General features: G+C 57.2%; 2 protein-coding genes across 11 annotated transcripts; both read left to right on the forward strand.

The window, feature by feature from the left end:
* The first annotated feature begins 282 nt into the window (after positions 1 to 282).
* On the forward strand, positions 283 to 8,603 carry PAOX (polyamine oxidase). Of its 2 annotated transcripts, none has more exons than XM_029245112.1 (7): positions 283 to 552; positions 1,049 to 1,535; positions 2,412 to 2,611; positions 4,219 to 4,471; positions 5,194 to 5,306; positions 6,100 to 6,257; positions 8,213 to 8,603. In XM_029245112.1, the coding sequence occupies exons 1-7, from the start codon at positions 369 to 371 to the stop codon at positions 8,414 to 8,416; spliced, it is 1,599 nt and encodes a 532-aa protein (XP_029100945.1). In that variant the 5' UTR covers positions 283 to 368; the 3' UTR covers positions 8,417 to 8,603. The 2 variants fall into 2 exon arrangements, with proteins under 2 accessions (XP_029100945.1, XP_029100944.1); XM_029245111.1 differs by having other exon boundaries at positions 5,191 to 5,306; positions 8,213 to 8,601.
* Positions 8,550 to 24,395, forward strand: MTG1 (mitochondrial ribosome associated GTPase 1). 9 transcript variants are annotated; one of them, XM_029245113.1, is made up of 12 exons: positions 8,550 to 8,842; positions 9,270 to 9,418; positions 12,327 to 12,391; positions 14,816 to 14,920; positions 16,863 to 16,943; positions 17,477 to 17,533; positions 17,751 to 17,841; positions 19,089 to 19,150; positions 19,535 to 19,631; positions 19,934 to 20,015; positions 23,758 to 23,870; positions 24,128 to 24,395. In XM_029245113.1, the coding sequence occupies exons 1-12, from the start codon at positions 8,556 to 8,558 to the stop codon at positions 24,259 to 24,261; spliced, it is 1,323 nt and encodes a 440-aa protein (XP_029100946.1). In that variant the 5' UTR covers positions 8,550 to 8,555; the 3' UTR covers positions 24,262 to 24,395. The 9 variants fall into 9 exon arrangements, 3 of the variants coding, with proteins under 3 accessions (XP_029100946.1, XP_029100948.1, XP_029100949.1); XM_029245115.1 differs by having other exon boundaries at positions 23,758 to 23,848; positions 24,128 to 24,357; XR_003797010.1 differs by lacking the exon at positions 24,128 to 24,395 and having other exon boundaries at positions 17,751 to 17,962; positions 23,758 to 23,825.
* The last annotated feature ends 1,358 nt before the right edge of the window (positions 24,396 to 25,753 follow it).

A 25,753-nucleotide genomic window follows, 5' to 3' on the forward strand; every position in this document is an offset into this window, starting at 1 on the left:
AGGGGCAGCCCCAGGCCCAAACCAGAGGGGCGCGCGGAGCCAAGGGGGGCCGACGCGGGGGACAGCCTTGCCCCACGCCCCTTGCTCCACCTCCAGTCCCGCCTTCCGCCCCGCCCCGGGCCCCCTTCCTCTTCTGGCCCCACCCCGCGCCCCCATCCACTTCCGGCCCCGCCCCAAGTGCCCTGCCCCGCCCCGTGTCCCCGCCCCGCGCCCTGAGCCCCTGTCCACCTCTGGCCCCGCCTTCTGCCCCGCCCCGAGCCCCTTCAAACTCCGGCCCCGCCCCGCGTCCCGGGCCAACTTCGTGTCTCTTCCCGGCTCTCCGAGCCTCCGAGCGGCGGGGACGCGCGGGAACTCCCCGGGACGGCGCGATGCAGTCGAGTGGCCGTCAGGCGGAGGCCCCTGGCCGCGGCCCGCGGGTGCTGGTGGTGGGCGGCGGCATCGCGGGGCTGGGCGCGGCGCAGAGGCTCTGCTGCCACCCGGCCTTCCCGCACCTGCGGGTTCTGGAGGCCACGGCCCACGCCGGTGGCCGCATCCGCTCGGAGCGCAGCTTCGGTAACAGCCCTCCCGGAACTGCTTCCCGGAACTCCTTCCCGGACCCCCTTCCCAGAGCCCAATCCGTGCCGCCAGAGCTCTGCCGTCTCCTGGCTCTGCCTGCGTCCGGGGTTAAGCGACCCGGAACCCTTATCTGGCCCCTTGAGTGAATCCTCGCACTGCTTCAGTTAATTAACCAAAGTTCACTGGTCCCCGAAACTCAGCTGCCCGCATGAGCAGGGCCGGCCCCTGCCGTGCATGGGGAACCCGTGGCAATGCACAGTTGCCCCCGGTTCTGGCCCCGCAGGTAGCTCCCCCTCCAGCCTCCAGGTCGCCCCTCCCGGGTGTTCCTCTTAAACTAGGTCTGATGGGCCCTGCCGGGAGAGTCTGTGGTCCTCAGGGACCGTGCGGGCCTCCGGCTGATTTTCAAAGCATATTTGGGAAGGGCAGGGCTCCGTGTACAGAAGAAGGGCTCAGGTGGGGGAGCCTCACAGTGGCCTCTCCTGCTCCCTCCCAGGTGGTGTGGTGGAGGTGGGCGCTCACTGGATCCATGGGCCCTCGCAGGGCAACCCCGTCTTCCAGCTGGCTGCCAAGTACGGGCTTCTGGGGGAGAAGGCATTGTCGGAGGAGAACCAGCTGATCGAGACCGGGGGTCACGTGGGCCTGCCCTCTGTGTCCTATGCCAGCTCCGGGGGAAGTGTGAGCCCTGAGCTGGTGGCGGAGATGGCCAGACTGTTCTACAGTCTCATAGACCAGACCAGGGAGTTCCTGCATGCGGCTGAGATCCCCGCCCCCAGTGTCGGGGAGTACCTCAAGAAGGAGATCCGCCAGCACATGGCCGGCTGGACAGAGGAGGAGGAGACCAAGAGGCTCAAGCTGGCCATCCTGAACAACTTGTTCAACGTGGAGTGCTGTGTGAGCGGTACCCACAGCATGGACCTGGTGGCCCTCTCACCTTTCGGGGAGTACGCTGTGCTACCAGGGTTGGACTGCACCTTTCCTGGGTATGTGCGCGCCCCACCCACCCAGACCCCTCCGTGCCTCCCAGGGGTCCCTACCCGTACCTCAGGCCAAGCTTTGGCAGGCAGGGGATGGGTGGGAGAGACATGGAGCTGTTTGTCTTCCCTGTTTTAGGGAGATTGGTCATTTACTTCCCTAGTTTTGCTCACTTACGAAAAAGAAAAGAATTGTTCTCAAAAACAAGAGATTAAGGGCTTCCCTGGTGGCGCAGTGGTTGAGAGTCCACCTGCCGATGCAGGGGACACGGGTTCGTGCCCCGGTCCGGGAAGATCCCACATGCCGCGGAGCGGCTGGGCCCGTGAGCCATGGCCGCTGGGCCTGCGCGTCTGGAGCCTGTGCTCCGCAGCGGGAGAGGCCGCGACAGCGAGAGGCCCGCGTACCGCAAAAAAAAAAAAAAAAGAAGAAGAAGAAAATGCATCTTGTAATGCGTTGTTCCTCCCACATTTAGGAGGCCTCCTGCTTGTAAGCACTGTGCGGGGGCTTCAACCTCAGAGATGGGCAGACAGGCCCTCCTCTGTGTCAGTGTGCCTGTTCCCCCATGGGGCACTCACAAGACTCTCCAGGACTGCCCTGCACAGGGAGGGCACTGTGACCAGGCAGATGCCCAGAACAAGAGCCCTGGGCTTGGTGAGGAGGAACCTGCTCTCCACAGGTTACCTAGGCAGCTTCGCATCCCTTTGCTCATTTAATCCTCCCATGAGACCCCCTCCCTCCCTGCTCTCCTCCCTGGCTGAGCCAGGCCCCCAGGCCAAGACCACAGCCCCTTGCAGCTCCTTGATCTGGTGTGAGCTTGGAGGGCTTGTTTCAGAGACTCACCTCCAGGGCCTGGTCGAACCACGGGACACCTCTGTCTCTCCCAGAGGCTACCAAGGACTCACAGACCGCATCATGGCCTCCTTGCCCAAGGACGTGATGGTTTTTAACAAGCCAGTGAAGACCATTCACTGGGATGGGTCCTTCGAGGAAGCTTCTGCTCCTGGGGAGACGTTTCCGGTGCTGGTGGAATGTGAGGATGGAGGCTGCTTCCCAGCGCATCATGTGGTCGTCACCGTGCCATTAGGTAAAGCCTCTCCAGTTCCCATCCCAGGGACCCCTGGCCTCTGGCTTTCTTCAGCCTCATTGGCTCTGGGGCGTTTGTTGGCTGCTAAGCCTGCGTTTTCTTTCTGAGTTTAGGACAGAGTTACTTGGTTGTGCTTTGTAGCAGTCGAGTGCTTTGGAATAAAGTTTCACAGGAAGAGAAAATGCAGGGCAGCAAGTGTCTTGCTCCTTTTGGAGGTAATTTATGGAAAGGTTGGGAGGTTCACCAAACTGCAAACTGCTTCCTTAGCGGTGGAGAGGGCGTGAAAGCCAGGTCTCAAGTTTAGGTCCCGGTGGTAATTGAGGAAGGAGTCGTGTGTATAATCCTATTTACTTCCAGATCTGATGCTTCACACGCAAGTCTTGGAGTAGGAGCGGGCAGTTGGGTAAAAGGTGGAGATGGTTGAAAGCAAGTCTGTGCCTGCTCATCTCATTTACTCCTGAGGCAGCCGGGGACACATCTGCCCCATCCCCATTGGACAAATGCAAACAGAGATAAGTCACTTAATTGCCCAAGTTCACAAAGCTAGCAGGTGCCAGAGTGGATGGAAGATGAAGGGCAAGAGTCTCTGCCCACCTCCCCCACCCCCACCCCCACCCCCACCCCAAGGGCGGTGGCCGCAGGTCCCGCCTGTCCCCTCGCAGAGAGTTGGGTATGGATAAGCTTGCTCAGTGCCCGGCTCCTTTTTCCCACGGTGGAAGCACACCAGACGTGTTAGCACAGTGTTCTGCTGCTCCTTCGTTTCCGAATCAGCACAGACAGGTCTATCGTGGTGTGTTTTCTCTTACATGGACGGCCTTGTTCATGCACAATTGTGGTGCGTGGTCACTGAAGCTGCTGCAGTCAGTAGGTGCATCGCTACGGCTGTGTGGTCACTGTTCACAGGGGGCCAGGCACCTGTCCCGTTTGTTCTTCACAGCCACACTGTGTTTTCTCGTACGTAGGTGTCGTTACTTGATACTGATGCAAATTTAGATGGTTTTCACTTGTTCTGTTGCACACAGTGTTGTACACGTGTGTGTTTAAAAACACTTGTGGGCACATATGTGTAGGATCAATTCCAGTAGCAGGAACTACTGAGTTGAAGCTCTGCACTGAGAGGGCGGCCGTGGAGGGACGGTCCCCTCTGTGGATGCTCACGGCTGGTGCCTTGTTTCCTGTGGGGTTGTTTGCCCTTTTCTTGCAGACCTGCGAGGTTGGCTTGTGCTGCGAATGTTTCATCTCCTCGCGGTTTGACTTTGGGCTGAACCTGCTTAATTTTCAGGTGGCTTCTGGGTAAAGCCGGTATGTCTCACTGCCCCTCTAAGCTAACCCTGGGCAGACTGAGAGGCAGAAGGCTCAGGGGGGAGAACTGTCCCCACAGAGGAGTCCGGGGGCCATGCGACCTGTTCCTGCCTGGCCAGGTGTTCAGGGGGCCTGTTGTGTCCCTCCGCTGAGGTGCTGGCCAGGATTCCCGATGGCCAGCCTGCGTGGGTCCCAGACACCTCTTTCTCTGACTCCTGTGACGGGGTCAGGGTGCCTTCCTGTGGCTGTCAGTTCTGGTTTAAGCGATTGACGTGGTGTAAACTGAGTCTACTTATGAATTCCAGGTTTTCTTAAAGAACGTCTGGACACCTTCTTTGAGCCACCGCTGCCCACCGAGAAGGCGGAAGCGATCAGGAAAATAGGCTTTGGGACCAACAATAAAATCTTCCTGGAGTTTGAGGAGCCTTTCTGGCAGCCAGACTGCCAGCACATCCAGGTGGTGTGGAGGGACACGTCGCCCCTGGAGGATACCGCCCCCAAGTTGCAGGATGCCTGGTTCAAGAAGCTTGTTGGCTTTTGGGTCCTGCCTTCCTTCGGGTACATGCTCTTCCCAGGTTTCTCCAAGGAAACCTGGTGTTAGCTCTGCGTGGGGCCCAGCGCTATGTCGATTCTCTGTGAGGTGTTTCTGGAGAGTTTGAATGGGTAGGGATCCCAAGGGCACCTTGAGTGGTGAGACAGACACCCTGGGCCCACCCCTTGCAGGGACAAATGGAGACCCACTGTGTGCAGCTTGTCAGCATCTCTTGGGACCTGGAACGTGTAATAAATACTTGCAGTTGTTTTCCTTGTAAGAGACACACTTTGCTCATTTACAAGAAAGTGTCTGCCAGATACCCAGGCCCAAATGCCCCTGGCAGCCGAGCCAGGGTCCGCATGGTGTGCCCCGTCCCCTCCGGCCCGTCACGCGGGGTATTAGGAGGACACGCACCCGAGGGTCAGGACTTGATACGGTTAGTGACTCGCTGCCTCACGGGACACTGCAGTGGTGGGGCATTTCCCAGTGCGTGTGGGTGGCAGGGAAGCCACCGGCTCTGTTCATAGGTTCTGTCGAGTCCCCGAATGTGCTGGGGGTGGCCGTCCCCACCGGCGCTCAGTTGTGGAGACAGAAGGAATCGTCTTAGTGCCCCGAGAGTTCTGACCTTGCAGACCCCATGTTGAGGGGCCCTGGGAGTTCGCGGCCACACTGGCGGAGCCACTGGCCCTGGTGGAGGCTGTCTGGGTGTTGCGGGTCTGGTCCCAGCGCTGCTTCTCTCCAGCAGGGCCAGCCAGGTGCTCTGCGGCTTCATTGCAGGGCTCGAGTCTGAGTTCATGGAGACGCTATCGGACGAGGACGTGCTCCTGTCTCTGACACAGGTGCTCCGCAGGGTGACAGGTACCGACTGCAGGGGCCATGCCGCCTCCTGCCCTGGTGGCTGGTCTCTGACAGGAACGAGACCTCTCACCAGACAGGAACTGGGTTCAGCCCTGAGTGTCCGGGGACTGTCCTTCCCATTAGTGCATCACTAAGAGTTCTTGTCTCTGAGGGACACTTCCCACTTCTCTTTTCTAAAATTTGCCACGAAGATGAACGCAGTTGTCCCTAATCAGAGCTTCACAGACAAGACGCTGAGGCTTGGGAAAGGCGGCGGTGCCTGTCGGGGGCTCTGCTTCTCGGGCCTCATGCGGGGAGCCCCTTACTAACACCCTCTGGGCCTTGGTTTTCTCCTGGGCAGTATCTCTCGCTTTTAGCTGCTAAGAGTCCTTAAGGTGAGAGGCTCCTTGGTGTTGCTGTTGTTGTTTTTTTTTTAATTAATTAATTAATTTACTTTTGGCTACGTTGGGTCTTCGTTGCTGCATGGGCTTTCTCTACTTGTGGCGAGCGGGGGCCACTCTTCATTGTGGTGTGTGGGCTTCTCATTGCGGTGGCTTCTCTTGATGCGGAGCACGGGCTCTAGGCGCGCAGGCTTCAGTAGCTGTGGCATACGGGCTCAGTAGTTGTGGCGCATGGGCTCTAGAGCGCAGGCTCAGTAGTTGTGGCGCATGGGCTTAGTTGCTCGCGGCATGTGGGATCTTCCCGGACCAGGGCTCGACCCCGTGTCCCCTGCATTGGCAGGCGGATTCTTAACCACTGCACCACCAGGGAAGCCCCAGAGGCTCCTTGTTAATGCGAGTGTCTCTTGGTCTAGGGAATCCCCGGCTCCCCGCGCCCAGGAGTGTGCTGAGGTCCCGCTGGCACAGTGCCCCATACACCCGGGGCTCCTACAGCTACGTGGCCGTGGGCAGCTCTGGGGACGACCTGGACCTGCTGGCCCAGCCCCTCCCTGCGGACGGCAGGGGTGCCCAGGTAGGACGCAGCTGCCTGGCGAGGGCACTGGGGTCCCGCTGAAGGCCCAGGACCCGGGATAGGTCCCACGAAGGCCAGGGATGCTGGGTGCGATCAAGTAGGGGGCTGGGGCCCTGAGACTCAGAGTCCATTTTCTTTTTGAAACTAACAGTAATTTTACAATGTGTTATTTTTATCAGAATTATACATACATGTGGCTTAAAGCGTCAGAGGATTCTATGGTGCTGGCTAACAAAATAAAATAAACAAAATACAGCACTCTGGTGGGGGGCATGCCGTTGCCCCTTCCCAGACTGTTCTTCAGGCTGATTCTGATCTCTAAATAACAGGCTTATGCTACCACTGTTTTAAAGCCATTTTATAAAATCGAAGTATAGTTGATTTACATTGTTGTGTTAGTTTCAGGTGTACAGCAAAGTGAGTCGGATACGCACACACACACACGTATTTTTTCTCAGGTTCTTTTCCATTATAGTGCTACCACTTTTTACAAAACATCTAACTGTGTAAAACTTTAAATGTTACAAAGGTTGGCAGAACCTTTGGGTTCCTGTCTCCAGCTTCACAGCTGTCTGTTCCTGGTGTCTCACTGCCCTGGCCTCACCCATACCTGTTACTAGGCATGTCCCACAGGTGATGTCATTTTGTTTGCAGATATTTCAGTGTGCGTCTCTAAAAGATCAAGGACACAGCACTGTTATCACACTTAAAAATTCACAATAGTTGCTCCACATCATCCAACATTCTGTGTTCAGTTTTCTAAGCCTTTTTCTTTTTTGGCTGCGCCTCGAGGCACGTGGGATCCTAGTTCCCTGACCAGGGATCGAACCCGCGCCCCCTGCACTGGAAGCGTGGAGTCTTAACCGCTGGACCGCCAGGGAAGTCCCTCTAAGTGCTCTTTGATTTTTCAGTTTTAAGAATTACTGATTGAATTCTCACCATAGCACATAAAGTTTTAGCTTTCTTGCACTCATCTGCCCACCCAGCCCTCGGACCTCTCCCCACCCTCCAAGGTGTGACGCAGTAATTTTGCTAAGACTGCTACTCACTGTTGACACATCCTGTGGAAACAACCACTTCTCTGGGCCGATGGATTCTGTAGGTGGGCACCATGGGACGGTTGTTTCTGCCCCACGACATCTGGGGTCTCAGCTGGGAAGATGACGGGCTTGGGGTGACTCAGGGCTGGGGCTGGGGTCATCTGAGGCTGCCTCTCTCATGTCTGTCCTGAGCATGGCTGGGACGCTGGCTGGAGCACCTGCCCCAGGCCTCTCCATGTGGCTTCCTCACAGAGTGGTGGCCGTCACGCTACCCTGTGGCCGCCTGGGGCTCCAGCGCAGGCCTTCTGGGGAGGGGCAGCTGCATCGCTCCAGTGACGGAGCTGGGAAGTCAGGAAGCACCACTCCTGCCACACCTGCTGGACAAAGTGGTCAGGAACCCGCCCAGATTCAAGGGGCCGGACACAGACCGCACTTTCTATGGGAGGAGTGTCCAAGGATTTACAGCCGTGTAAAGCCCCACGTTGTGGTGTAAATGCTACTTGGAGAGCCATGTCCCTTAGGGTTTTGAAGACGTTCTCCAGCGTTGCTGCTGGAAGCCTGAGGCCGTTCTGATGCCTTTCTTCCCTGTGTCACCTGGTTTTCAAATCTCTGAGGAAGCTTGAATGAGCAGGAAGCCCCACGCTCACGCTCACTCCGAGCCCAGCGGTGCTGCCTTCTGGCACACATTCACTCGTCTGGGATGCTCTTGAATTACCTCACCGTGGTTTTTTTTTTTTCCTTTTTCTTTTTCTGGATTTCTGGTTGGATGGTGGGCTTCTGAGTTGGCCCTTGAATTTTCTTATCTTTTTCCTGCTGATTTCTGTCTTTTTGGTTTTTCGCTCTGTGTTTGGGGAGGAGTGTGTGAGGCTTGTGGCCGAGCCCTGGCACCCACCCTAAGCCCATCCTTCTTTGCAGCTCCAGGTCCTGTTTGCAGGGGAAGCCACACACCGGACGTTTTACTCCACCACGCACGGAGCTCTGCTGTCCGGCTGGAGGGAGGCTGACCGGCTCATCGCTCTGTGGGATTCGCAGGCACAGCGGCCTGAGCCTGGCTCTGAGCTCGGCTCTGCTCCCCCAGTTCCCGGGTCCCGGGGAGGCTGGCCCCACCCTTTCCTTTGATGGACAAGGTTCAGTCGGGCTTGGGATTTGGGATGTTAATGTCACTGGGGTCAGCTCCCTCCTTTCCCAAGTCGCTGGAGTCCGGCCAGGGCTGAGCTTGAGCTGAGCGTGAAGTCTTCCTGGAGAAGGGAGGGGTGGGATGCTGTTGCTGATGTGGTTGGAAGAACATAAACTGTGTAAAAGTGTCCTTTGTCCAGAGTCGTCCTTATGCCTCGGAGATGCAGCATGGGTTGCTCTGTCCTCATCGTGCCCCGGGCTCCGGTCACTGCAGGGCCCTGTGCCCCCAGCACGTGGCCCGCCTACCCTGGCCACCCTGGACCCTGGGTGTGTTCACGGGTGTCTGAATTCTCGTTGCTGGTGGCAGCAGAGCCAGTGGACCTCCCTGTTGTTCAGGCACTGGCTGCCCTACGGTCTGGGCGAGGGCCAGTGAGTGTGAGACAGGAGTGCGCGGGGGAGGGGCGCCCTTTTCTGACCCGAGGGCCCAGGGCTTTCTGGAGGAGGTGAACAGTGAGGCCTGAAGGGTGCAGAGGAGTGGGTGCCCTGGGCGGCATTGCTGTGAGCGTGTGAGGGTGCGCTGGGCAGCGCTGGGGTGAGCATGTGAGGGTGTCCTGGGCGGCGCTGGGGTGAGCGTGTCAGGGTCTCCTGGGCAGTGATTGGGTAGATGGTGGGGAGTGTGTCAGGGGCCTGGGTGCTGTGCTCAGATCCTCCCATCTTCCCTCACTGCATCCTCAGAGCCCCAGGGAATGGGCTGCACGGCCCCCATCTCACAGCTGAGGAAAGGACAGAAGCCTCAGGTGAGGGTGGCAATGGCGAGTCTCATGGCTGCCACGGCAGAGCTTGGGCATCTTTCCAGGACCGTCCCGGGGAGGCGGTGCAGTTGGAGGCTAGCCTGTGCAGGGAGGTGCAGGAGCTGCAGAGGCCGGGACTCCATGTGGCAGGCACGGGGCCCACCGGCCTGGCACCCACCGGCCTGGCGCCCACCGGCCTGGCACCCACCTCGAGGTCAGTGGCTCCTGACCCTCCTCAGACCTTGGGCTGCAGGGTGTGTCCTGCTTCGGGTTGGGGCCCTGGCTCCCTGGAGGAATATATGCATGCCTGGAGAACTGCCTCTGGGCTTCTCTTCAGCCCCAAGTGGCCAGGCTCTGGGCTGTGGTGCCAGGCACGCCTTCCATCCTCCATCCTGGCACCTTCTTATCGACTTCTCATCTTGGGTCAAATCGCCCTCCCAGGGACCTTCCCTCTGCCCCCAGAGGTCTGTCTGTGTGTCCACTGCTTTGTGTCCCTGGAGTTGTCTCACTTGGGGCACCTGCCTGTCAGACAGCTGTGAGAGAAATCTGGGCTTCAGGAGGGTTTTTATTTTCGTTCTTTGGTCCTAGGGCCATGGAAGAACACAGCGTGCATCAGGCACAGAGTTCTGTGTTGTTGATGTCTCAGGTTTCATGAGTCTGGGTGCAGGACTCAGGCTGTCTGGGCTGGCTCAGGAGGGGTGCTGGGAGGCCTGGCAGGAGGCCCAGATGGTCTCAGTCAGCCACCTGGAGGGCTTGTCTCAGCCCCAGGAACTATTAGCTCTGAGTATTAGGAGGTTTAAGGCCATCAAGATGACAGTAATGATATCTTTGTGCTGAGAATCTGAGCATCTTTGGAGTTTTAGGAGCTTGTTTAAAAAATTCCATTAGGGCTTCCCTGGTGGCGCAGTGATTAAGAATCCACCTGCCAATGCTGGGGACACGGGTTCGAGCCCTGGTCCGGGAAGATCCCACATGCCACAGAGCAACTAAGTCTGTGTGCCACAACTATTGAGCCTGCGCTCTAGAGCCCATGAGCCACAACTACTGAGCCCATGTGCCACAACTACTGAAGCCCACATGCCTAGAGCCCTTGCTCCACAACAAGAGAAGCCACTGCAGTGAGAGGCCCGTGCACCGCAATGAAGCGTAGCCCCCGCTCGCCGCAACTAGAGAAAGCCCATGTGCAGCAACGAAGACCCCACGCAGACAAAAAAAAATAAAATAAAAAATTACATTATTGTCATACTCTTGTAACTCGAAGTGCAGTCAGTAGTTACTCAGACTTGAGATATAAAGTTAAAATCTGGTGGCCTAGTGGTTAGGACTCTGGGCTCCCACTGCCATGACCCAGGTTCAACCCCTGGTTGCACAACTCAGATCCTGCAAGCCATGCTGCACGGCCAAAAAAAAAAGTTAAAATCTGACTACATTTATACAGAGTATTGGAACAGTGAAGGGAATTTTGAGGCTGTTTGTACTAATAGGTTTAATTTAGCAGAACTGCAGTCAGTTTTTGCAAAGGGTTTGTTTGTTACATTAAAATCCAGAGTACTTAAAAAAGGATGTTACACTTGTAAGTTAAATGTTAAATATCTGAAAAATTTTGACCAAGTTTGTAAAAAGGGACCAAACTGACAGCGGACTGCTAAATTTTGTTACTTATGCTCAGGATACGCTTAGGAAGAACCAGGATTTTTTAATTTAATGAATTACTAAACCCTGTACCCCGATAACCCCCGGGACTGCGTGGGTCCGCCCCTGGCTCGGAGCCACGCCCCTGGTTCATAGCCCCGCCCACGGGCCCCCGCCCCCTCTCGGGGTCCGCCGCTAGAGGCAGAGTCTTTCGCGCACGCGCGGGCCGCGCTGCGGAAGCTTGGAGCGTCGGAACCCTTGTGTGGGTCGTGGGCCCGGCGGAGAAGTCCGTTGATGGAGCGGTCCGCGGCGCTGCGCGGAGCTCGGGACGCGGCGCCATGAGGCTCACCACGCGCGCGCTGTGCGGCGCCGCCCGGGCCGCCTGGCGGGAGAGTTTCCCCCTAGACGGTCGCGACGTGGCGCGCTGGTTCCCGGGCCACATGGCCAAGGGTGAGGTCCGGCGAGACGCGGCGGGGCCCACGCTGTTTACCCGGCTCTTCGCGGGTCGCCCGCGAGCGGGGAGGGCGGGGGTCGCAAGGCCCTTCTGCCACTCGGCTCCTGAAGCCTCAGTTTACACATCTGCTTTGGAAAAGATAGATTCCTGACGTTACTTTGGAGACTAGATGAAGTAGGGGTAGGAAAGCACTTTACAAGTTGTATTCAGCTATTCAGTCACCTCAAAACCTTTGAGACGTAGATCGAGTTTGTTGTCTTCTGCCCAAACCTCTCTGGGAGTTTCTTACCGTTTATCTGTCAAAGTTTGGCCCCAAGAAGACATGTAGGGCGGGTCCAGCCCTTCCCCGTGTGACGGATTGCCACGCTCCCCCTGCTCCCGCCCCCTTTGGCGCCTGCTCTGCCAGGCTCGGTGACGGGTGCTCCGCGCGTCGGTGCTCGGGAGGGACGGGGCGCCCGCGGGGGGCGGCATGTGGGGTGAGGTGAGATGTCTGAGGATGTGCATAAATGACAGGGCTTGGCTGTGGGAGGGGAGGCTGAGGGGCGGTGTCACTGCTGAGCCGCAGAAGAGGAGCATTGTTGTGTTCCTAGTGCGGGGTGAGTTCAGTGCCTTGTGTGTGCGTCGTCCAGGGTGAGTGGCTGAGGTTGGTACCTACACCATCGTCATCTCCACACAGTACTGAGGGCCCCATGAGTCAGTTAGTCAGTGTTTCTCTGCTTTATAAAGACCCATAGAGGTTAAATATTCCACCTAGAGTCGCCCACTTGTGGAAGTGGTGTAGACGGATGGGCTCTGACCTCACCCTGTGATGTGCAGGTGTCCCTCAGGCAGGGACCTGAACTTTCTCTCCTCAGCCACCAGGGTTGAATTTGAAGGAGACACAGTTATTGTTTAATAGAGCACTGCACTCAGATGTATTCATTTTAGGTTGTTTATGATGGTGTGTCATTCTTGACAGTTCAACTTAAATCTTCTACCTCTCTTAAAAGGCCATGGACCCCTTTCTTCCCTTAAGCGTCCTTCTTCTGTTTTCCAGGGCTGAAGAAGATGCAGAGCAGCCTAAAGCTGGTGGACTGTATCATCGAGGTCCATGATGCCCGGATATCCTTTGGTGCTTGTGACATTGTGACTTATAATAAGCAACACATATTTGGTCTGTGTCCTGGTTCTGGCACAGAGCTCCTGAAAGTCTTGGAATTTCCTAAGTGAGGAGCTCGTTAAGGTGTCTTTTGTTATGTTAATGAGGTGATTTTGGAAAAGACCCTAAGTCACCTAAGGTGGGGAGCTGGTTGCTGGGGGAACCAACCTTGATATGGGAGCCTTAGAACTTTCAGTCCTACCCTCTGACCTTACGGAAAGGAGAGGGGCTGGAGATAGAGTTCAGTTACCCAAGGCCAGTGATTCATTCTGTCCTGCCTGTGTAGTGAAGCCGCTGTAAAAACCCAGAAGGTTGAGGGGTGGGCTGGGGACAGCTTCTGGGTTGGTGAGGTGTCGAGATGCAGGCATAGTGGCATATAGAGGGAATGGAAGCTCCGGGTCCCTTCCCCGTCCCTCGCCCTATACATGTTTTCCATCTGGCTATTCCAGAGTTAGGTCTTCTTATAATAAGCCTGATCTAGTAAGTAAAATGTTTCTCTTAATTCCTTGAGCCAGTCTGGCAGACTGATATTGCTAGGACCCAAGGAGGGGGTCGTAGGAACCCTCCTTCCATAGCCCGTTGGTCAGACAGCATGTTGGTTGTCACCAGGTGACAACCTCGACTTGCAGTTGGTGTCTGAAGTGGGGGGTGGTAGCAGTCCTGAGCCCTTAACCTGTGGGGTCTGATGTCATCTCCAGGTAGATAGTGGCAGAACTGAGTTGAATACTAGGACACCCAGCTGGTGGTGGTGGAGGATTGCTTGGTGGTGAGGGACGTCCCCCAACCCCATTGGCATTGGGTGCAGAACTGTAGTGCAGGGGAGACCCTCCTGAGTCAAGCAGGAGGCATTCCTGGCTTGTTACCTTGTTTCCGTCTACCTCCTCTGGTCCCTGCTCTGGTCCAGTCAGCACCACAGTGGTCAGCGGCGTCACCTGTCATAATTATTGGCATTTGAAGCAGTGGTTCTCAGTCCTCGTTACGCACGAGAATTCCCCCAGGAGGCTTTTGAAAATACCGATATCTGGGCCCCTTTACAGGCCAGTGAACCAGAATCTCTGTGGGGCCCAGAAAGCTCCCCTTTGATACGCAGGTGGCATCGTTTCTCTCAGACCTCTGCCTGGCACGCCCAGGCCTTCCAACCCAGTCCAGGTGGGATATGAAACCTCCATTAAAACGTTCCTGCCAACCAGACTTTTCCCGCTGTACTTGAGGCGTGGATTGGCAAGATGTAACCATCTCGCTCAGTATACTTTTCAGAGTCTGCTTTTGTTGTACTTAGCTGTGTTTAGATTTTCCTTGTATGGCAAAGGTGTTGGCTTGAGAGTCATTGCCATCCCTAGGGTGGAGGGCGAGGGACTGTTTTCTCTGTTTCAAAGGCCTGTGGGAATTTCTCTACTGTAGGCTAAATGTATCAGTTCGTACGATACCTCATGCCAGTCAGAAGGGCTTACTGGCAGTTATATGTCTGATTATTGGAAAACAATGAAACCTGCCCTTACTGCTCCGTGTGCTGTGATGAGAGGCCACCTCTGCTCCTTTAGTCTCTAGACGTTCTGATTTCTCCTCCAGGTCGGCGCCGTGAGGGAGTCTGGAGGCTTTCAGCGTTATGAATTAGCACAGGCTTGGTTAACCTCTGAGGGAAGAGGGCTGTTTACGGAAAGTCCCTTTGTTGTGTGGGTGAGGACACAGCACTTGACTGGGTGCCTAGACCCAGGGCACGTTGAGGCCTTGGCCTCGTAGTAGACAAGCACCAGGTAGGGGCCGAGTGCTCACGAGATGAAGACACAGACAGACCTCCCTCCTGCCTGGGTCCGTGTCACAGGAGGTGGCACTTGGCAGTGAGCGCCAAGGGCCCCTGGCTGAGGGAAAAAGGGCCTGCCCATGGCAGTAAGGAGGCAGGTTCACTGGAGGTCTTCGTGGGAACTCCAGAGGGTGGCGGCGGTGGGTGGCGGCGGTGGTCTGACATATACTAGTTAGGACTCTGTGGGAGGGACTTTTTTTGAGCCATCAGATCATTTTGGCAACTGAACAATGGTCTAGTCGTAAAACCTTCCAGTGAGCTTTGTTTTTGCCACCGTCGTTCCTGTTTGAGAAGCCACTTGAGAGCCACCGCCCTGTCTGTGCTCTGCCTCTTGTCCACAGGAAGTGGCGAGGGGCCTGCAGTGGCTCCGTGGCACTGGCAGGGCAGGCACGATGGGGGGTTGGTCTTGGTGGGAGGCTGGGAGGCTGGGCTGGCCCGAGCTCGCTTGCTCCCAGACCAGGCTTCCTCTGCCCTGTCCCTTCTGAAGGTTTCCTTTCGGAGGTGGTCCAGTCTGCGTAACAAGACAAGGCAAAGTACATTAATTGGCTGGTAAAGCTTTGAAGGAATTTTGCCTTAATTTTGCCACATCCCACTTTCAGGCCGAAACCCTCTGTTTCAGGAGACCCTTGGGCTTAAGCCTCACTTGCTCGTCCTCAACAAGATGGACCTGGCGGATATGAAGGAGCAGCAGGTAATGCCCTGCAGGGCCTTCAGCGTGAGCGCCCCTGAGTCGGACCGGATCACTGGGCGGACGTGGTGTCAGGCCGCCCGGACCTGCCGGCTTTAGCAAACTACCCTTTGTTTAACTCATGATCCAAGTGATCGAAGCGTGCGCCTCCTGTAGCAGGTGGCCGGGAGGTGCGGCCGGGCCGGAGCCGAGCGCCCCACGTGGCGGCTGCTGGACCCGCGAGGCTGCGAGCACGTGGGTCGTAGTTGCTGCTGTGAGGCCGACGTCCACGTTTTATTTCCCTTTCATTTGCTAATGTTTCTGTTGCTTCATGAGGTGAGTGGCCGTCCCCTGGACAGCGCTGGCCTGGAGGCCTCCTGGTGGCTGCATTTGCCCCTGGTGTCCTCGCTGGCCAGCCCCATGGCTTCCCAGACCCCTGGCTGACCTGTGGGCTGCCTGCTGCCCACCGAGTGATCTGGAAGCTGGAAGGTGGGTGGCCCAAAGCAGCTAGGGGATTTCCCTGAGCCCTGTGGGACGGGGATACAGTGACCAGGCCGGGGGTATGTTTCGCCTTGTCCCTGAGTAAGAGAAACGTGAAGATTCAGGAAATGTTACTTGTGAAGTGTTCTCTTTTTTTCTTGCTGTTATCAAATCCTTTGTAAAGAGTAGGTGTCAGAATCTTGAAATCAAGCCAGTTTTTTTCTTTTGTGGAGCTTTTCCTTTCACAGCAGCAAGAACACGTTCCTGGTTTCTTAGTTGGCTGTGGTACACTGAGTTATTTAAACCCCTGCCACAGGCCTGTAGCACCCGATTTCCAGGGAAATGCAAGTGCTGAAGCCACAGGGTGCTTCGTTCATTGAGAACCTGAGCGGAAGACGTCGCCCATCAGGACTCTGCCCCTGCCATGCAGGCTGCGCGTCTGCTCACTGAAATCCCTCCTGCCGAGCGCGCTCCGCTCTGAGAACAGAACCCCATGGGTTTCACTGCAGGGGCAGTTGTAGTTACTGGTGATCACAAGTTTTCAGCTGCTTTGCTTCGCTGAGACTTGGGTCGTATCACCCATCAGTTGTTCCTGCTCCAAAATGCTGATTTTTGTGGAGTGACGGGCACACTAGGTGGCCTGACAAGGGGACACAGGGGTGGGGGGGGTCTCACCTGTGGGAGGCGGCTGGGGTGTTTGCCCCTCCTCTCAGGTGCTGCGGCCAAGGGCTTGGGGAGGAGAGGAGAGGAGAAGCCCCCAGGGTGGCCCCTCTGTGTCTGCCTCTGTGGAGTGGGTGGCAGCGTCCCATGCAAATTTGTACACTTGAAGCACAGCTTCACATGTGTCTTTGTGATGGCCTGACCTTAATCTGTGTCCTCATAACAAATAACATAAATGAGTAAAACTAAATGAATTAATGAACGATTTCTTTGTTCCTTTAAGTAAATCAGTAGCTGATCAAACAGTGCAATACTGGTTGTAAAAATATCAGTCATGCACTGATTTTGCTTCATGTTATGGCCAGTAAGTTCATATTAACCTTAGTTTACTTTGGGGCTTTTAAAGTATTCCTTGTACTTTGTAATCGGATGGGGTTCAGAGCTTAGTTTCAGTGGAGCTTGTTGTGCGGAAGCTCATTAGGAGGAGTGGGAGTGATGGTGCAACCAGACAGAGACCAGCGCTGAGCAGTTCCAGTGCTGGGAGTGACTTGGAATGACCTGGTGTGGCCTCCTCTCCCTGTGTCCTCACATGGAGCCAGCCTCCCAGGGCCACCCCGGGGCCAGGCTGCCCTCCTTGGACGTCTCCTCAGGCAGCCTGTCCCTGGTGCTGCGTTGCCCCTCGCGCTGCCCGGTGGGCCCAGCCTCCTCCCTGAGTCCCCGGCCGCTACGGCTCTGGGCTGGTGAGCAGATCTTGGGCTTTAGCGTATGACACTGCCCATATCTTCATTTAGTGTTTAAAATGGAAATTTCGTCTTGTCTCTTTCAGAAAATTATACAACACTTAGAAGGAGAAGGCCTAAAAAATGTCATTTTTACCAACTGTGTGAAGGATGAAAATATCAAGCAGGTGGGTTTTTTTTCTGTTTTGTGCTCTAATGCTTCTGCTTAAATACGTTAAAGAAATGCCACGAATTAGGTTGTGCTTCCATAAGAAGCACAGTGTCGGAGACGACCCGTAATTGCTTGGGTTCTGGGCACGCTCATCTCCCGGTGCCGAGGGCAGCACGGGCCTGACGGCTGACGGTGGGAAGGGAGCAGAGTCAGCCTGTGAGACACGTTCCGGGGTCATAAGGTGGAAGGGCCTGTGGAGGGTCTAGTGCCTGTTTTCCCAGTTGTATTTGAGAATTTCACCGGCTGACGTGCATCTTGTTAGCAGGTGCTGGCAGTCACAGCCGTCGCCCCATGGGGTCTGTCCTGCTGGTTCCTGGTGGAGGGACGAGGTGGGGCACAGGCGACCCCCACCCCCGCCTGCCGTAGCGCAGCCTGAACCTTGACGTGTTTGGACCTGAGCTGTCCGGTGCTGGGCGCTAGAGTGTCCACCTCCAGAAGCTAAGGGTGGCCAGTTCCCCCAGGAAAGTGCCTATGGTCTGTTTCTTGCAGATAATCCCGAAGGTCACGGAGTTGGTTGGGAGCAGCTACCGCTATCACCGAGGAGAGGTTGGTGGTGGGCCAGTGCCAGCTGTGGGACGTCCCTCCCGCTGGGGAGCCCCAGACCCAGCGCTGAGCACAGCCTGCGGAGCCCCCTGTCCTCCGGGTCTCAGTAGGTGGGTGGGCAGGGCCAGTGCAGCGACTGTCCTTCCTGTTAAGCTGGCCTGGGCGTGTGTGGGTCTGGGGGGTCTGGCTGGGCCGCTGATCCCTGCTCTCGCGCCTGCAGAACCTGGAGTACTGCATCATGGTGATTGGGGTCCCCAACGTGGGCAAGTCGTCGCTCATCAACTCCCTGCGGAGGCAGCACCTCAGGAAAGGTAGTTCCCCGGGGCAGGCTCTGGTTCTCGTGCTGGGACGAACTTCAGAGCCCGAGACCCCAGCTCGTCAGGGGGTCTTTTCCCACCAGGAGGAGGTGACAGCCTGGCATGCAGTCAGCTGGTGAGACACAGTCATTCCCTTATACATTTTATACTTCATTCGCGTTCTCTCTTCAAAACTAAATGCTTAATTATAGTGTTTAGTATATGCGATGACTTTTCTAAACGTTGGTAATCTCGTCCTTTCTTTTATCTGTCTCTGACCCGCTGTGCTCAAGGTGTGTAGGAAACGTGGGGTGAGACGTCAGGCCGGGACCTGGGGAGGGGGAGCCCCAGACCTGTGTCCTTGTCCCACGCCTCTCAACTTTTGAGACCAAGTCTGCATGAGCGTGTCCTTCGGGAACCACCCCAAAGCCCGAACAGTGCCAGACCGTCATCTCGGGCTGTTTCGCTGCCAACTGGAGAGCTGTTACAGTCAGCTGTTGTTTTGTTTATTTTTCTTTAGTTGTGGCTTTAAAAAACATCATTGGCATTAAGTACGTTAAGTGCTGTGCAACCATCACACCACCTATTTCCAGATTTTTCCACCATCTCAAGCGGAAACTCTAGACATAAATGGTAACCGCCCTCCTGAGCTCCTGGGAACCTCTGGTCTACTTTCTGTCGTGTGGATTTGACAGCTCCGGTGTCACATAACTGGAATCACAGGATTTGACCTGTGTCAGGCTTATTTCACGGAGCCTAACTCTACAGGGTCCATCCGTGTTGTAGCGTGATTCATAATTTCCTTCCTTTTTCGGGCTGAATAATCTCTGTGGTGTGGACGGACCACATTTAGTTTATCCATCCGTGTGCCGACGGATGCATGTGTCCCTTTGTTCTTGTGTTGATTCAGCAGAGGGTGCAGAGTCTGCTTGGGACACACCCTGAGCTGGGCCCCAGGGCAGCCAGTGTTCAGAGCACAGGCGGCCTCTTGGTCAGGAGTGGCCCCACCGACAGGCTCTTCTGGGTGGCGTGGGGGCAGATGCTTGGGACCCGGTCTTGCAGGGAGGAAGGTGATGGCGGCGGGCAGCTCCGGTCCAGACGTCACGGCCGTTGCTCAGCAGGTGCTGGGCCACTCTCAGGGCCGGGAGGCAGTTCTCTCCTGGTGTTAGGGGCCCTCCAGGTCTCCACGTGTGTCGTTGCTCATTCTGTAGGTTACCTGCCTGTGTGTTTAACAGACACTGACACCCTCTTTTATCCTGCAGGAAAAGCCACCAGGGTGGGCGGCGAGCCTGGGATCACCAGAGCTGTGATGTCCAGGATTCAGGTAGGGGCCCTCGGCCGCCAGGCCTCCACCGCCCCTTCCCTCTGCTCTGTCTGCCAAGCGCTGCCCCAGTCCTCACAGCAAGCCTGGGGGAGGGCACAGGTGCCACTGCGTCTCACAGGTGAGGGAAGCTGCCCGAGGGCACACAGGGTCAGGGCAGAGCCCGTCCTCCTGGGAGGAGGGCAGCTGCTGGGTTCCTGCTCTTATTCGTTCTCCACGTCACGCGGGAGTGGCATCCTGTGGGGTAGCTGAGAGCTGGTGGCAGTGACGCCACTGGCGGGCAGGCTCTGGGGCCTCCTCAAGCCTGTGGGGCCCAGCAGAGGGCCTGGCGGGAGGGGCTGCTTGAGGCTGCTCGAGCGGCTGGCCGACTGCCCTCTGTGCCCACAGGTGTGTGAGCGGCCGCTGATGTTCCTGCTGGACACCCCCGGGGTGCTGGCTCCCCGGATCCAAAGCGTGGAGACAGGCCTGAAGCTGGCCTTGTGTGGTGAGCCAGCCCCCAACAATAGGCCCCCAGGCCCCCAGGCTGGGCGCCTCGTACCAGCCTTGGCCTGGCTGCCACAGAGATGTCCAGAGCTGTGGTGCAGGACGTCTCGGGCAGCGTGTGTGGTCCTGGCTCACAGGTGACACACTCTGCAACCTCTGACCCCACCAGTCCTCCTGGCCTGCCCTGGAGGGGCGCCCTCCTCCCGTTTAACAGGTGGGGCGGGGCTGGTGGGGGCAGGTCAGGCCACGGCTTGGCCTCCTCAGCGGCACGTGTGTGCGCTCACCCTTGCTGCCCGTTCCCAGGAACCGTGCTGGACCACCTGGTGGGCGAGGAGACCCTGGCTGACTACCTTCTCTACACCCTCAACAGGCGCCAGCTCTTGGGGTGAGTGTGGGAAGGCGGGCCCTTCCTCTCCCATCCCAGACAAACGTGACTGAAAAAACAGCACTGTTAAAGTACTGTAGACAGACAGTGTGCAGTCCTTTAAAGTGTACAGTTTAATAGACGTGTGAAAGCGTTACACAGTCCAGAAAAGCCCCCCAATTCTTCGGCTGCTTTGTAGCCCCTCCTTCCCGCCCCTTCCTGCCCCATCTGCTTCCCATCACCTAGCATCTCACGAGTGGAGCCACATGGTGCGGACTCCCTGCTCAGCCCCGTCGTCTCGGGACTCATCCGTGCTCTAACACTGGTCACCACTGGGAGGTTTCATTGTGCAGACATCTGGTCGGCTCGTTCTCGCTGCTGAGGACTGTGTGAGCGCCAGTGTCCCTTGGGGCCCCAGAGCTGTCCTTTATCACAGGGGTCCCCAACCCCCAGGGGACCCGGTACCGGTCTGTGGCCTGTTAGGAACCGGGCCGCACAGCGGGCGATGAGCGGCGCGTGAGCGAGTGAAGCTTCCTCTGCCGCTCCCCGTCGCTTGCGTTACCGCCTGAGCCACCCCATCTCCCCCCCGACCCCGTCCGTGGAAAAACTGTCTTCCACGAAACCAGTCTCTGGTGCCAAAAAGGTTGGGGACCCGCTGCTTTATCACCTTGAGGACATCAGTCACAGGTTATCGACTGTCCCCAAAGCACCAGCTTTTGGTTTCATTGACTTTCTCTGTTCTCTTTCTTCTTGGTTGCCGTTGGTTGATTGCTGTTCGGTCCCTGTTCCTTCCTTGTTTCCGTGTTCCTGACTCTCTTCCTGTTTGTGCTGCCCGTGGGGAGACGGGCTCTCCCACCACCGCCTGGGCTGCTCTCTTCCCCGCTGGCCTGGCAGCAGCTACTTCATGAGTTTCCAGGCCCTGTTGTCGGGGGTGCAAAGCTTCAGGGGGTCGTTGGGTTCTCCTGGTGGTTTGAGGACGTGATCCCCTTTATCCCTCAAGAGAGTGTCTGTGTGCTCATCTTTCCTGTCGCTTTACTTTGAGCTTGTGCGTCTTTACTTTTAAAATGTGTTTATCGGCTGCTTGTAGTTGGGCCTTGCTGTGTACCCAGTGTGACCGTCTCTGCTTTCATTTTGGGTAGACCGTTTACATCTGATGTGATCCCTGATGTTAGGTTTACACCTGTCATGTTGCCATTTGTCCCAACTATTCTTTGTTCTCTTTTTCCTCTCTCTCTCTGGCCTGTTTTATGATTCCCCTTTGTCAGCTTGTTACCTGTAACTTTGGAGGAGGTAGCTTTAGGGTTTGTAGAACATTTTTCGGGGGTGTTAATGCCGAGTGTGGTGTGAGGGCCTTTCCACTCTCCTCACCCTCACCTCTGGGCCGGTCTTGTCACACGTTTTGCTTTTATGTAGCAGACGTGCTGCCGAGCTTTGTTTACACACAGATGTAAACTGAAGACTCGATCTCGGCAGTTTACTCTGAGCCTCGCCAGTCATGGCTCCTCGTCTGTGTGTGGACCTGCCCTCCCTCTGGGGCCATCTTCCTGTCCGAGGGTTTCCTGTGACGCTCACGGTGATGCAGGTTGCTGTTTGTCCGAAGATGTGCTCATCTCATCTTAGTTTTTGAAGGGCGTTTGCCCTGCGTGTAGAATTCTAGATGGACGGATTTCCTCAGTCCCGCAGAGCAGCTGTTGTTCCTGATGAGAAGTCTGTCTGTCTGTCTTTGTTCTCTGTATTCATGACCCTCTGGCTGCTGTTAAGATTTCTCTTTATCAAGTTTTTGAGCGATTTATGGCGCTGGGCCTTGGTGTGGTTTTCTTCATGTTTCTTGTGCTTTTCGTTCCTCGAGTTCTCGCATCTGTGGTTGTGTAGTTTGTGTCACATTCGGATGATCTCTGGCCATTCTTCCTCTCTCCCAGGACTCCACTACCCAGGCGCTGGCCGCAGGTGCCGCCGGCTCGGCAGTGCTGGCTCTCCAGTTCCCTCACCCTCTCTGCTGCAGAATCTGACCTGCTTTAATCCCCTGAGTGTGTGTTTCATAGTGCTTTCCTCTAGATACTCGATTTGGATCATTTTTTTTTTTACTATCTTCTGTGTGTTTTCTTAACTTTGTAACCACAGGGAACGCAGTTCTAATAACTGATTCAATGTCTGGGAATTCTAACATCTGGAGCAGTTTCAGGTAATTGGTTTTCTCCTTGTAATGGCTCTGTTTTCCTGCTGTGTGTGCCTGACAGCTTTTGACGGGGGGCAGGCACGTGAATCGGACCTTTCTGGTGACAGGTGTCTTTATATTCCTGTTCTGGGACCGTTATTTGGAAACACTTTGGTCCTTTTGGGCCTTCCTTTTACGGTTTGTCAGGTGGGCCTGGAATAGTTCCCAGGGCGCCCCGCCCCCTCCCCAGCCTGTGGATCTTGGGTTCCGTCTGTCCCGGCTGCTCCCCTCCTGCCTCTTGGGTGGCTCTTCCTGGCCTCTGGCCTTGGGAAACTTGCTCTGCTGACCATCTGAGGGTGGCTGTCTGCCAGTTTCCCGAGCCCTCTCCCTGGGCAGCTCTGCCCTGTCTGACTCGCCTGCAGCCGGCAGCTGCCCTGGTCCCCAGCGCCGTCTCTCCGCTCCGGGCTCCCCGGGGCCCCTCCCTGCACTCCTTCTTCCCATGGCTACACTCTTTGTGGCCTGATGTCTGGGCCTTGAAAACCATTGTTGTGTGAAGTTTTGGTTGTTTCTTCCTTTTTTGTTATTCCAGGTGGCGAGTAGACCCAGTCCCTGTTAGCCCATTTGCATGGAAGTGGGATTTGACATATGTGGGTTTTTTTGGGTTTTGGTTTTTTTTGGCTGCACGTGGCTAAGCGTGTGGGATCTTGGTTCCCCAGTCAGGGATTGAACCCGTGCCCCCTGCACTGGAAGCACGGAGTCTTAACCACTGGACCGCCAGGGAAGTCCTGGAAGTAGAATTTGAGATGTCATGTTTTGCTTGATGTTCGAGGCATTCAGTTTGGACCTCCGCTGTCCTCGGTGTTTCTGGGAAGCGTGACAGCCGACTCCCTGCGGGTGGCAGGTCTTGGGCGTGTGTGGGTGGGAGTCTTCCTTGCCTTCGATCTCTTGGGGACAGAGGGTCCTGCGCAGCTGCTGCTCTGGGAAGTTTGATTTTGGACGCGCATTCCTCGGGGTTGTCGTTCCGAGATCAGCTCCGATGCTCACGTGGGGTCCAGGCGCGAGGCCTGAGGCCCGTCCGGCCTCCCCCACTCTGCAGCTGCAGTTCACATCGCAGCCCTGCCTGCCCGGCGGGCGGTGAGGGGGAGGGGCCAGCGCAGGTGCTGGTCCAGGGGTCCTGGCCCCGGGGCTCAGGGAGGCACGTGTCCGTGGAAGACGCTGGTCTCCTTTGGCCTCTCAGCCTCTGATGTGCCGCACCCGTCCCATGCTGGCTCTTCCCCCCAGGCCCAGAGCACGAGTCAGTGGGGAATACCGCCGTCCATCTCCGGCCAGCCGCCTAGAGGCACCAATGCAGCCTCAGCAGCAAACTGAGTGTGTGCCAGTGGCCAGGCTGCCATCGTGGGAGGCCAGCTCAGGGCCAGGGGATGACACCGCTGGGAGCAGCAGCCTTTCTGGCCGCCGCCCCAGGACCCCGGTGGGGGAGTGGGTCTCGGGCAGCTGGTCGTGGCCACGCGGAAGGCAGGTGTTGGTGAGGCCCCCAGGTCCACGTGGCGGTCACCCGCACCCACGAGGGGTCATTGGTGGAGCTGCTGACCATCGCCCTGTGTACAGGTACGTGCAGCACTATGGCCTGGGTGAGGCCTGCGACGACATCGCCAGTGTGCTAAAGCGTGTGGCCGTGAAGCTGAGGAAGACCCAGAAGGTGAAGGTGCTGACGGGCACTGGTGAGACCTGGTGGCCCCAGGCTGGGCTCGGGGGGCGGAGCTTCTGGGGGAGGGGCTCTCGGTCTGGGCTTGGGCTCGGGGCAGGGTGGGCAGGGTGTGCAGGGTGTGCGGGGCGGCCCCACCCTCTTCCTGTGGCTTCTGGAGGCTCCAGCTTCCCAAATGTGCAGCGCAGGCGCCCACCTGAACGGGCCTGAGGTGGGTGGGCTAGAGCTCCCGAGTGGGGCTCCATCCTTACTGGGCCCTCCTGCTTTCCCCAGGTGACGTCAATGTTGTCCAGCCCAACTACCCTGCGGCCGCCCGAGACTTCCTGCGGGCCTTCCGCAGCGGGGTGCTGGGCCCCGTGATGCTGGACCGGGACCTCCTGCAGGGCCCCCCTGCGGCGGAGCCCTGACTAGTCCAGCAGGAGGGCCTCGCGGCTCCACGGCCAGGGGTGGGCGCCCAGGAGTCCCCTGTCCACAGGCTCCTTGCTGGTCACTGTATACTCCCCGGTCTCTGCTCTAGGAAGGAGGCCATGCCCTCCTGCTGCACAGCCCAGCCCCTGGTTACAGGGGACTGAGCCTGGGTGTGGACATTAGGGCAGTGGACGTCCCTGGGTGCCTGGCGGGGGGAGGAAACTCACTCATGTTCAGTATCTCCTAAATATTCTCTTGAGGAGAAGCTGGTGTTTTCTCAGAAGGAGCTGAAAGTGTAATCTGTAATTTTAAAATCAAAAGTCCTGTCTCTGTGGTTGGCCCTTTCGTTGTGCACCTGTGCAGCCCCTTGGGCCCCTCACCAAGGAAAAACGGAACGTGAACCACTTAGTACCCAAGGCTCTTGTGTAAGAGTCCCGACACGGAGTCCTGGGTCCTGCAATAAGAAACAGTCTTATTGGCAGCAGAGCGTTTATTTCACTACTAAAACGTGCACACGCACACACGGACAAGAGGTCCCAAGTAGCTGTGGCAGAACCCAAGGACCACCTGTCCCCTCGGTGGCCGGGGCCGCTCTGCTCACAGCCCAGCCGCACACAGGCTGGTGTGGTCAGCGGAGACCCTAGGCCTCCCCACCGCCTCCCAGCACCTTCCAGCTAATGAGACAGCAGGACTTTTTCCCGGAGGCAGTGCTCAGCATTGCTGTGGTCACACCTGAAGGGGTGCAGGAACATGACCACCAGCTTGCATTCTGGAGAGGCCGGAGGGGGGAAGGGGTGGGGATGGGGTAGGCTGCACCTGGTCAGCAGCCCCGGCCCTTCCTGTAGGCGCCCCTCTAGGTCCTGCCGCCCCGTGTGGCTGCCCCACACCCAGCACACCTGCCAAGTCTCCTGAGACACCCACCGGCCTCCTGCCGGAACCCTGACCCATAGGGGTGGGAAGCATTCAGAGACTCGCAGCTGTGCCAGACGCCAGATGTCGCTGGAGTCGGGCTGGTGTGTGGAAAAGCTTGACGAGAGTGGTGTTTCCATCACATCCCGAGCGTGCTGGCGGCTCACGCTGCAGACGCACGTGAAGGTCTGGGCCAGTCGCAGTCCAGGTCCGGGTGGGTCTCTGAGGCTGAGCACAGCCTGGCCGGGCCCATCAGGGAGAACTGAGTCAACCAAGGGGCCGCCCTGATGGGTCCCCCTGTTCAAGATTTTAAAACGGTCACGCTGCCTCTGAGGCCCCAGCCAGGGCTTGGCCACGACCTGTTGGTCTTTGGGAGCATCGAGCTTGGTTTGGGAGGACAGAGCGCGTCTGGGCGCTGCACCCAAGAATGCTGGCAGTGTGGACACAGGAGGCTGCAGGGAGCTGCGTCCTGCAGCGGAGCGCCTGGGTCTTTGGAGGAAAGTGCTTGGTCCAGGTCCCGCGGATAATCTGGAGACCTTCACTGTAACCAGAGCCGAGTGCCAGCTGTGGGAGAGCAGAGGT

Source organism: Monodon monoceros, unplaced genomic scaffold (assembly GCF_005190385.1).
Source record: "Monodon monoceros isolate NGI ecotype Baffin Bay Population unplaced genomic scaffold, NGI_Narwhal_1 Super_Scaffold_4, whole genome shotgun sequence".
NCBI lineage: Eukaryota > Metazoa > Chordata > Mammalia > Artiodactyla > Monodontidae > Monodon > Monodon monoceros.

Coding starts and splice junctions, on each gene's coding strand:
- PAOX (XM_029245111.1), top strand. CDS start 369: ATGCAGTCGAGTGGCCGTCAGGCGGAGGCCCCTGGCCGCGGCCCGCGG. Junction 553..1,048: donor CCGCTCGGAGCGCAGCTTCG/GTAACAGCCCTC, acceptor GCTCCCTCCCAG/GTGGTGTGGTGGAGGTGGGC. Junction 4,472..5,190: donor TGGGTCCTGCCTTCCTTCGG/GTACATGCTCTT, acceptor GCTTCTCTCCAG/CAGGGCCAGCCAGGTGCTCT.
- MTG1 (XM_029245113.1), top strand. CDS start 8,556: ATGCTGTTGCTGATGTGGTTGGAAGAACATAAACTGTGTAAAAGTGTC. Junction 9,419..12,326: donor GGCCTGGCACCCACCTCGAG/GTCAGTGGCTCC, acceptor TCTGTTTTCCAG/GGCTGAAGAAGATGCAGAGC. Junction 20,016..23,757: donor AACAGGCGCCAGCTCTTGGG/GTGAGTGTGGGA, acceptor CCCTGTGTACAG/GTACGTGCAGCACTATGGCC.